The sequence below is a fragment of the Orycteropus afer genome, unplaced genomic scaffold (assembly GCF_000298275.1).
Source record: "Orycteropus afer afer isolate SDZICR_OR568_19922 unplaced genomic scaffold, OryAfe1.0 scaffold00056, whole genome shotgun sequence".
NCBI lineage: Eukaryota > Metazoa > Chordata > Mammalia > Tubulidentata > Orycteropodidae > Orycteropus > Orycteropus afer.
Window position 1 is genome coordinate 5042845 of NW_006921643.1, and position 11938 is coordinate 5054782.

The 11938-nt window shown below is 39.1% G+C and overlaps 1 protein-coding gene across 1 annotated transcript in view; it reads left to right on the forward strand.

Annotated features, from left to right (window-relative positions):
• UBE2D2 (ubiquitin conjugating enzyme E2 D2) overlaps positions 1-7748 on the forward strand; it is a 26867-nt gene extending 19119 nt beyond the window's left edge. Inside the window, exons 6-7 of the mRNA XM_042780694.1 lie at positions 5912-6005; positions 7703-7748. Coding sequence (XP_042636628.1) covers positions 5912-6005; positions 7703-7748 — 140 coding nt within the window. The remainder of the gene's footprint in view (positions 1-5911; positions 6006-7702) is intronic.
• Positions 7749-11938: the final 4190 nt, after the last annotated feature.

Sequence of the window (11938 nt, forward strand, 5' to 3'; positions counted from 1 at the left end):
TCAGCCTCAAAACTCACGTCTATATGTCACCACAGTAGGACAAACCGACAGACAAGTTTGTCCTGCTGTTGGAGACCTCTCGTATCATCCCCACCTGGGTCCCTGTGGCTGACTGTTCCTCTGTCTGGCTTCCTGGCTTTTAATCCCCTTTTTCCTGCTCTTCTGGCTTGCTGCTTTGGGCATCCCTGAGTTGTCTCCTCCTCACCTGTATCCCTGGGGCTGACTGCTCTTCTGTCCAGGTTCCTGACTTTTATCCCCTTTCTCCTGCTTTCCCATCCTGCTGCTTTGGGTGGGCCTGAGTTTCCTCTCCTCACCTAATCCCTTTGGCTGATTTCTCTTCTCTCTGGCTTCCTGGCTTTTAATCCCCTTTCTCCTGCTCTTGCCGCATGTTACCATGTTTATAACTTCATATATGATAGGAATATATCATATTCTTAATTTGATTTTAAAAGGAAACAAAAAACTTCTGGGGACATTAAAGCAAAACTTCTGGGTCCTAGACCAAAACAGAAGACTACTTTTTTTTTTTTTTCAAAATTGTGAATTAAATACTTTTCAAGAAAAGAGACCCCATTTCAATTGGGGGACCCTTTTGCAATTCAAGAGCTACTTGAGAAAGTATTCATATACCTGTTGTTCTTGTGATACCCTGGACTATTGAAGATCCTATTGGTTGTTCTTCTTTCACCGTGGAATAGTGGAAATACCAAGTAATGGGACCAAGAGGTGGAATGGGAGGGACTTCTAGATAGCTAAAACTATTGATTCCCACCCCCATGCTTATTGTTGATTTTTCAGCTGTTTTAAATTCTAACGGCTATTAGAAGTGGTTTTCTATCTGGATAGCTATCTTTTAAAAGAATTGGCATTCCATTTCATTCAATTTGACTATATCAACTTACCTAGTTTTAATGGTTTGGTTTGGTTTTTTTTTTTTTACTTTTTATTATGATGTGTGTGAAAGTATACAGAGCGAAATGGTTTTCCAGTCAACAAATCATACACATTCTGATTTCCTGAAATTAATTGCAGTCCCCACAATGTAACAGCACTTTCTCCATTTCCTCCTTGTGTGTACTGTTTCCATTCTTCCTTCTTTCCTGTCCCTTCCTGGCTTCTGAGCTTTGTTCCTGGGCAGTGCTGCCCTTTTGATCTCATATGGCTGGTTGTTCTAGGGAGTGTATGCATCCTTCCCTGGTGTTAATTGGTCACTTTATTGGCCTTTCTATTGTTTGGCTAAAAGTTGAGCCATGGGCTGAGTTTGGTTCCACCAGTCTCTATTATGGTTTTGAGTTTTAATCCACATTTTTCTCATACTCTATGCTAGACTACCTACTGTGATCCCTTTCAGAGGGGTCAGTAGTGATAGCTGAGTACCATTTAGTTCTTCTGGTCTCAGGGTCGTGGAGGCTGGAATTTGCATAGTCCTTTAGTCCTTTGGACTAATTGTTTCCATGCATCTTTGATTTTCTTCACTCTTTCTTGCTTCAGACAAGAAGAAACCAATAGTTACACCTCAGGTGCTGCTCACAAGCTTTTAAGACACCCAGTTGCTACTCAGCAAAGTAGGATGTGGAAGATTGTCTTTGTGGACTGTTATTCCAATTGACCTTGATATCCCCTGAGACTATGGTATTGATCCTCCAGGCCCAGCGACTCATTCCCTCAGGGTATTTGGTTATCAAGTCGGATCCTACTCATAGTGATTCCTTGGGTTTCCGAGGCAGTATCACTACTGAAGTAGATTGCCCAAAACATGGGTATACAGGTGGATAGGTGGGCGGACAGGCTGAACTAGTAGGTATATCTATGAAGCAGGGAGTGTACCCAAGACCAGGTATAGGATTGACAGTGGTCCTATAAATTTATTTGTGTGATCTCAATTCCCAGGTGTATAGTAGAGCTGACAAGGGGCAAGGTTATAGTCACTTCTTGGTCACAGCCAGCTGCCCAGAGGGACCAAGTAGTTGAACCTGTGGGCTTGGGACCATAGTCACAGGGGACATCAAGCTCAAGTGGCATAACATACTACACAAAACATGTTCCACCTCCTACTTTGGTGAGTAGTGACTGAGATCTTAAAAGCTTTTAAGCAGCCATCTAGATGCAACAATGGGTCTCTCCTCGTCCAGAGCAAAGAAGAATGAAGAAAACCAAAGATTCATGGAAATAATTAGTCCTCGCAACTGGTACACCATGCAATCCTCAGCCTATACAACTATGAGACCAGAAGAACTAGGTGGTGCCCGCCTACCACTGTCAACCACTTGGAGGGAGATCTATGTCGGAGATCCTTGATAGAGAGGGAGAACAATGTGGAACAAAACTCAAAATCATTTGGAGAAAAAAAAGCGGGGGAGGACCAGGTTTGCTGGTCCAATAAAGCCTGGTGGAACCACTGAAACTATGGCCCCTAACTGCCCTTCAGGTCTGGAATTGAACCCATACCTGTGGCTTCCACCAAACAGAAGATAGGCGTATGAGTTGAACATTTCCCTGAGGTAGATATACTCCTTGGAGAGAACAATCATGAGAGAAAGAAGGACTGTTTATGCACAGGGAGACAGCTCAGTGCATGGAGTGATGGACACAGGGAAGAATTAACTATTGGGAGGAAGTGGGAGGGGAGTTGTTGCATTGTGGTAAATTGTGGTCAATGTCATGAGACAAAGTGTATCTGAAGTGCTGTATGGAAAGTGAAATTGCTCTGTAAATTTTCACCCAAATCACAATTTAAAAAAAAGAAGAAGAAGAAAAAGTAGATTGCCCAACCTTCCTTCTGGGAAGTGGGTGGTGAGTTTGAACCACCAGCCTTCTAGTTAGTCAAATGCCTTAGACAATAAGCCACAAGAGCTTCCTGTTTGGTTGTAGCTATAAGGACTTTTCATAACTTCATCCCTCTGTGTGCTTTACTATATTCACAGATATATTTGCAACACCTGTCAGTCCTATATACATATATTCATGGGAATAGGCCCATTTTCCTTCCCACTCCTGTTCAGCTTACATGTCTGTCTATGCATCCACTTGTAGATTATTGTTGTTATTGCAGGATTGTGTGCATAATAGTATTTACCTTTGCTGCCTTTAACTCTAGATGAATGTTTTAATGAGACTCCTTTTTTGTAATGAATATATGGGCAAGGAGTTCACTTAAAAGGCCTTGACTAGGAATCCTGTGTGTGAATTCAGTCAACTCTTTAAAAAATAGTCTGTTGTCAAGAGCAATAATTTTGATCCAAAATTTCTTCCATTTGAAGATATATTTTAGGAACTTAATACATATATAGAAAAGCTAAAGGAAGCAGATAAGTGTCCTATAAAGCTACTGGATTATATGTTTTTAGAATTGGAAGTGACTTTGGGTTATGACATGAATAAAAATGACTATATTTTGAACATATTATACTGATGAAGAATGTATGTTGTTGAAAGTCTGGTTACTCCAGTGAAGATCCTGTGCAGGTTGTGGAAATAGGAGTTGGTTATTTTCATTCCCAGAGAAAGAAAGTGACATACATTATAAGCCAAAATCAATTTTTCTTGAATTAAATGAGTCTACATAGAATCCTTTCAGCAGATCTAGATAACCACCCTCCCTTCCTTTCCTGGAAGGAAAGTCAGAAAAGCTACTTTTTTAAAGTCTGTCTTTTTAAAGTTGCCTTATTAGAGTAATTAGGAGAGTAAATAAAGAGAACTTAGAACAAACACTAATTTGGTAATCTTGTCTATAAATTTTAGGTGAAGAATCAGTTTCATTCCTGCCAATTTGATAGGTTGGATAAGTTTCTTCTTACAGTTAACACTTTCATGAGCATTTAAAATATAACTCCTTGCTGTCGTTTTTAGGAAATAGGAGATCTTTCCTAATTGCTGCTAGAATGTTCTATGCTTGAAGAGGGCATCAGGTGATAACACCTGACAATGGGAAGAGAAGATGTTTTGGGGATGCCATCTGCCAGAATTATGGCCAACAGGAATGAAAAGTCAGAAAACATCTTTCCTGATGTTTTTATTTTCCATATACTCTTAAGGCAAGGAAATAGCTTTTTTGTGTGTGTTACCAAACTCAATGATAAAAGGGTATGTCAGCTTTTTCTTCACTACTCAGAAACCCCTTATCTCTGTAGAATATATTCGATAAGAAAATGAGTAAATCCTTTTCCTGCTGAATTTGGTGTTTTAGGAGTAAAATAGGGTCAGCATCATTGCCTCTTGGTACAGAGCATTAGAGAGAAATAAAGTAGCTGAGTTCTGTAAACATCAAAATAGAATGATTAGAATTATTTCAGTATGTCAGAAGCTACTGACCTTGGCCCTCTTTTTGCATTCAAAAAAGAATACATACATTAACAACAGATTTGAACAAAAGAAATTATACCATTGAGATTTGCCCTCATAATCTGTTACATCCCAGGTTATCACTGAAGAAATGACTTAGATGAGATTCTTAACTGTCACTGAGAAGAATTTGATATCTTAGTAGAAGTATGCTGTGTTTTCTGTAAGTTTGTAGCCAGCCTCATGTGGGGCAAGTACTAAAGTACTTTCAACTAAAAATGAAATTAATTCATTATATCTGAATGTTCTGGTTACTCTGACAGGATTATACCACAAGTGCAATGGCTTGAACAAGCAAGAGTTTATTCTCTTACAGTTCGGGAGGCTAGAAGTCCCGAGTTCAAAGTGACAGTCTCTGTGGACTGTGTAAAAGCCCCTCAACCTTGGGCTTCAGCTCTGCCTCCTGCTTCTGCCCACTGAAGCTAGTGGCATCTCTTCACTCAAGCTGCTAGCTGCTGAGGCTAACTGGCACAAGGTCGACAAATAAGATGGCACGGTCCCATTGTTAACAAACCACACAGCAGGCCATTAATTTAAATCCATTGAACATCCCAAGGTTGGCAGAGTGTGGCAGGCTGCTGAACAATGACATGGCTACATGCAGAGTTCAAGTATGCCATAAGCTAGAGACCATTTTCCAAGGCTTCTCCTTATATATGGGAAGCAGACCACATCCCTAAGGCAGTAGATTCCACCATGTAATTGATTACCAGTCTCATAGGGAATACTACATCCAGCTGCCCAGCCACTCAACCAGGCCCAGCCAAGTTGACACACTTAACTACCACACTGAATGTGGTACCTGCCATCAAGAAAGCATTGATTGTTGGATTTCATGGTTGTCATTTCTGAGTGTTCATTAGTGTACTTCCTTTGGAATTTTGAATGCTGTTCACCCCTGAACATAAGCTTCTAAAAATCCAACTTTATGGACTTGGAAATGTTCTTCGTCTAGGATTTGGAAGACCTGAGTTCTAATTCCATTCTCATTACTCACTAGCCAGGGACTTTGGGCAAATCACGTCACCTGTCAGGGCCAACTTCATTACCAGTTGAGGCATAAACTCATTGCTGTCGAGTCAGATCCGACTCAGAGTGACCCCTCCTTGGGTTTCCGAGGTGGTATTACTATGGAAGTAGATTGCCCAGTCTTCTTCCGAGGAGTGGGTGGTGGGTTTCAACCGCCAGCCTTCTGGTTAGCAGTCAAATGCCTTAAGCACTATGCTGCCAGGGCTCCCAGTAGAGGGATAGAGAGTCATATTAACTCTTAAATCATTACTGTGAAACTTTGAACAATGGGGTTTATATTCTGATATGGGAGACCAAAATACCATTGTACGTTTATCTTCTATAGTTATTTCTGGTTTTTTATTTTTTAGTGACCTGAACTCTGTTTAAATTTCTTTAAATCTTGATAGATCACTAAGACTAGGTAGAACAAAATTTCTAGGCACTACAGTTTAAAATAGGTTCTTAATTTTTTTTTTTTTTTTTTTTCTTCTTGGCATCTCATGTTCTCCCAACCCTTTGCTTTTATCATCTGCTAATTCATACATTTTTTTCTTTCTAGTACTCTTGTCCATCTGTTCTCTGTTGTGTGATCCCAATCCAGATGATCCTTTAGTGCCTGAGATTGCTCGGATCTACAAAACAGATAGAGAAAAGTAAGTGTGACCTCCAGACAGAAAGATGGCTATGGTGGTTGGGTGGGGATTTTTATGTCTCAAGTCTTAAATTAAGATGGGCCAGGTATTTGAAATGAAGCTCTTAAATACTCTCCCAGAGAGAGGAAAGATAAGAACTCTGGTGGCATGATGATTAAAGCATTCAGCTACAAGCTAAAAGGTCAACAGCTCGAACCCACCAGCCCCTTCTGTGGGAAAAAGATGAGTCTGTTTGCTTCCGTAAAGATTTACAGCCTTGGGAACTCTAAAGAGTGGTTTTACTCTCTCCCTAGTAGACTCCTAGGAGCTCTGGTAGTGTAGTGCCTAAGGTACTTGACTGCTCACCAGAAGGCTGACGGTTCAAACCCACCAGCCACTCCTCAGAAGGAAGGTTGGGCAATCTACTTCCATAGTGATACCGCCTCGGAAACCCAAGGAGGGGTTGCTATGAGTCAGGTCTGATTCCACGGCACATAACAACAGCAACAACGACAGATTCCTAACAGGTCACTATGAGTTGCAGTCGACTTGATGACAGTGGGTTTGATTTTGGGAGTTTTTTCGGAACAGGAAGGAAGAGTATTTGCACCAGATACTACAAGTAGACAATGCTGATCTTATCCCTAATTGTTTCATATGATTCTTCCTGTCTATAAAAACTTTTCTGTAGTACATTTCCCAGTAGGTTTGTGTCTTATGCTCAACTTTTGACATAAAGCACTTTTCATTAAGAGCTCATATGTCTTTAGGTATTTGTAAATTAATGGGAGAAGGGAATTTATTTTCTATCATGTGGCAGAATCTAAAGGAAGAACATGAATAAATTTTACGATAAATAAAGAAGCCCAAAATTTTTAAAACAAAACTTTACACAGTATTTAGTCATTTGAGAATTGTACTATGAATTACTGCCGTACAGTCAGGATATCAAGAGGTAGTAACTAAAAGTGTTCTATCCTTTTTTGTTTTGCGTATTATTCAGTGAGATTGTTAGAGGAACAGAATGGGAGAGATTAGTTTTCTAAAGTTAAAATACAAGTATTAAAGAATAACTTGAAATCTTTTGGGTTAGAGAGTAATACATAGGTTTTTGTTGTTTTTTTTTTTTAAGTAGAGCTGCGCTGAGAGGTTGGGATACTAACAGCAGTTGGTTCTTAATTTAGTTTTGTCTGTGTTTAGATCTGAATAGTATCTATACTCATGCATTTATTTCTGGCTGCATTCAAAATAAAATTAGATTATATTTTTTACTGACTATTTTTGAGTTCTAATAGAAGAATTGTGGAAACTTTTGCTCTACTTGTCTTACTACTGGAACATTGTTCTGGAACAGTAAACTCCCATCTGTTTCATCAACCAAATTGTTCTACCAGAACCAGTGCTTTATTGACATATAGAGGAAAATATTATGTCATTTTAATCCCTATTGGTATATGGTTTCAGGAACTATATAATATAGAGTTACATAGTTTCAAGAACTCCAAATAAATGAATCAAAGCTAAAAAACCTTTCACATTTTATGTTTCTTTTCCACTAATTTGAATAAATGGTATTAGAAAGTTGAGCTAGAAAGGTAACTTTGCTTGACTATTCTAAGTAATACCTTCAAGTTACTAGATGGGATAATGAATGAAATCTGTTGCTGACCAACTGACACCTCACCTATGTTAAGCCAAGCCTCTCTTTGTGTGTACAGGTACAACAGAATAGCTCGGGAATGGACGCAGAAGTATGCGATGTAATTAAAGAAATTATTGGATAACCTCTACAAATAAAGATAGGGGAACTCTGAAAGAGAAAGTCCTTTTGATTTCCATTTGACTGCTTTCTATGAGCCCACGCCTCATCTTCCCCTGTGCACATGTTTACCTGATACAGCAGTGCTACGTGTTGTACATACTTGGAACAACAAACTAGAAATACTGTACTCCTGTACCAACATTGCCTCCTAGCAGAGAAGTGTGTGTGTGACAAGCCAGTTCTCCAGGCGTAACCTAGGTGTGAGACTAAAAGCTTTCCTTACTGACGTATTTGGATAACGGCAAGGTGAGGGGTGGTAGGTATGGTGTGTGCTTGGATGGGAAAAAACAGCACCACTGACATGTAGGAGAATGTTTTTAAGTGGAATCCTTTTAAACTTTAAAACAGTTATGAAAAGGAAGGTGAAGAACATGAAACTATTTCTGTATTCATTTTATTCTGAAGGACTTACATCTTAGGTGACAGTTATGACCAACCAGATTAAACTCTACCCGCACATCCTGTATTTTAAGGTCTAAGTTTAACTGGTAAACGTTTAAATGGATTGGAGCTATTAGTATGGCTTTTTCCCCAACTCTTTTACGTCTTCCCACCCCTTCAACCTTTGTCTACTCAGCCTCTCTTTTTCTCTTCCATATTCTTTGGTTTGTATGTGGTTTCTCAGTTAATACATAGCTAATAGCTCTTATTTTTCTTATATTTTTAACCGCTTAGGTCTATCTGGATGTAAGGGTGAAAATACATTTGATGGAAATACTTGTGTATATTTAAAGACCCAGTCGCTCCTCTGGAGCTTGTACGTTCAAGAATGATTAATCTGTGTAATAAACTGATTACTACAGTCATTACATATACCTTTGTGTGAATAGGCTTTTTGATTTTAAGAATTTTGTCTAGCTCAGATTAGTGGTGGATTTTCCCCCACTTCTGAAATGTTTTCAAATATATTGGTTGCATTTTAAAATCATGAAACAATTCCAGTTTACATAGTAAAAGAAATATCTTGAGGCTGATATTACTGAACAAGATAGGGGCATAAGCTTAAAAGCATTTCTATAAAACTTTAGATGAATAGCATTCCAAGAACATGACTGTTAAACTAAATAAGAAATTTGCTTTATTAATGAAACTAAGCTGAATTTCACCAAAACCTTGTGACATTCCCTTGGTACATAGGACATAGAACACAAAGGTATTGCTAAATGGTAAGTTAAGCCTCTGTGATTGTAATTGTAAAAGAGCAACATTGACCAAACCTGGGAAACATGAGCACAATCTCATATTGGACAGTCTACATAATTACTTTGCACTAACATTTGCAGGATGTTCATCCAATTTTAAATTGTACTGTATGTGGCTTTTTTGAAGTCTTCCCTTGACTCTAGTAAAATGTAGTTTGAAACTTGTAAACAAATGTGTTTGCCAAAAAAACATTGTTCGTGTGAACTAGGCAAGTTACCTTTTTTCCTCCCCTTCTCCTAATCTAATTGTAAACCAGGCCAGCCCAAAGGCCATGGCTGATGCTCTCTAGCTATCAGGTTCTTTCAAATGCATCTTTACACTCTTGCACAAAAAATGAGGAATAAATGTCCACTGCTTTTGGTTTTAAACTTGTTCAACTTGTCTCATCTCTCAGTGTCACTGCTCTTTGATCTCAAAACTAAAGTGTGGAATAACTTGAAAACTCTTAAGCACTTCATTTTAGCTGATTGTAGTTTATTAGCATTTCCACCATCTTTGACCTTACAGAAAAGTTTTGATTGTTAACAGTTGTGGGGAAAGGAGTAAAAATTGAACTCTAACCTAAAATCATCCTGTATTCTTGGTTTCATGGGCAGATGGGAGAATTCTTCAGTTTTGGGTTTGCTATACTGTTGACTATGGGTCAGGTACACAGATCCTGAATGACCATCCTTTATTTGCCTCTCATCTTAGGGAGCAGCCAGCCTACTACCAGTTACTAGATCCTAATGTAAATATTTTCATACATGTGTTCTTAAGAATTTTTAAATGCTAAAAATGAGTCATCACCCTGCTTCACAGGAGCCAAGTGAAAGACTTTGAAAGGTCACAAACAACATTAGGCCCTTGAAATACAGTTTTGTCTTTCCCGTTTGGATATGGGAATGTTTGGTCCAGTCTGTATACATGTGCAGAATGAAGTTCAGTGAGGGAGGCCACCTTCCTCACTCACCAAAAAAAAAGTCACTTAGGGCAGTTCTCACCTGGGATCACTTTGCTCTTTACAGGAGTGTCTTTGGCTTTGTCACATGTAAAAGCTAGTCTGTAGCAACCTTGATTATGTTGGTGAGGCCGTGGTTACAAGAGAATCCCAAGTGTACAGGTACTCTTACTTTGCTTCTTAATAGCATAGAATACTTTGCCAAGTTATAGTTGGGAAGTCTCTCTTGGTAAGACAAAATTATTTTAGATACTTGCATGCCCTGTTGCTGGCCATTGATCAGAATAGCATTGTCCTGGCAATTTCTATGTTTTGGGTACAAGACTTGGCAGGAGGGCTGTTTCAGGGGCAGGGTATGGCAAGGAGGTCTGTAGAGAGAAGGAAAAGGTGGTGGTCAGAGGGAGACCCGTGTTCTCTGCACTGCCATAGCAATAGAGGTAGGTATTCCTTTTCCACTTCCGACTGCTATAGAATTATACTCTTTGAGTCATTCTTCTTTGCATCATAACTTATTTTGAGCCCTAGGTAGATTGTCAGGAGAAATGTGGTATTTCTGAATTATAGTTGGGATGCCTATAAACTATCCCAATTAAAGAGAAAATCTGGTGGTGGCTGGGTTTGGTTTTTTTTTTTGTCTCAGTCTGCTGTATAAACTCACTGCCATGGTGTCAGTTCCTACTCATAGTGACCCACATTGGATTTCCAAGGCAGTAAATCTTTGCAGAAGTATATTGCCTCATCATCCTCAGTCTGCTGTATGGTACCTTTTAATACCCAGTAGATAGATTTTAATAGAAGAACTTTGTTTAGTTCTAGATCTTCTGAGTTACAAACACATCTTTTCTCTCTTTTGAATGAGGAATAAGCATCTTTATTACTCTGCCACAAATTGTCATGAGTGTTAAAGTCCCATCTCATTTTGATTCCTTTTTTCCCCTGAAACATTCTTTATTTCAAGTGATGGATTATTGTGGTGGGTGTAATGTTATACAAAAGAAAACAGACATGAAAATAAATATTAAGGTAACAAACTATCTGGGCTGTTTAGCTGGGGGGGGGGGCACTTGTAGAGCCTGTTCCCTATTTTTCCTTACATTGTATGTGCACTGAGATGAAAAAGCTCTGTCTGAGCTCTCTGTACCCCCACAAAAGCCTTCCTTAAAAGCCTTTCTCTAATAATCTAACCTGAGTTAGCCAAGGCTGGTGTAAGTGGTTGGTATTCAGGTCCCACTGAATATTTACAGATAATTCCTGGGGTGGGCTTAGAAATAGGAAAACTGGCTAGGGGATTACTAGATTTATTCCTTTGTTGTGCTTAATATTCATGAAATAAATATGTTTCGCCATTATTGTCATATATTACCTTAGTCATTATAAGTGGGAAAGCTCAAAGGTTAAGAATTACTGAAGTCTCTGAGGCCACTGACCTCAGTGGCTAAATATGTAATACAGTTACCAACCAGCTTTGCTCTTTCTCAGTGACTACTCGTGGACTGGTTGAGCAGAGCTAAACATTTTTGTGATGACTGATCACTTCGTTTTTTAATTATTTGTGGAGCTGCATCATTAGCAAGATGCAAAACTAAATGAACACCTAGTGCAAAGATAGCAGCTTAATCTTTTTCAGTTGAGTGGGTTTTCTGTTTGTTTTTCTTTTGTTTGAAAATGGGAAGTATAAGATATTACTGGTAGAGTGGCCTTTTCTAGATCTGAAGCACCTGATCATCCCTAGTGTACTGTGAAAGCAAATGGTTGGTCACCTTTGGAAAAGCCAGGGAGAAGCCAATGAGTTTCCAGACCAGAGCTCTAGTGCCACCAGCCTTGGTTACTGTGCTCATTTTCAAACTTATAAGGATTTGAGGGGTGACACCTGCTGTTTTCTCAGGCACCTCTCTCCCTCCCCTAAGTCACTTGTTTCAAGAGTTCTATTTGAGCTTCTTCCTGATTAACTTTTTTATCTTAAGTAGTTACCGCCCCTCCCCCCGCCCC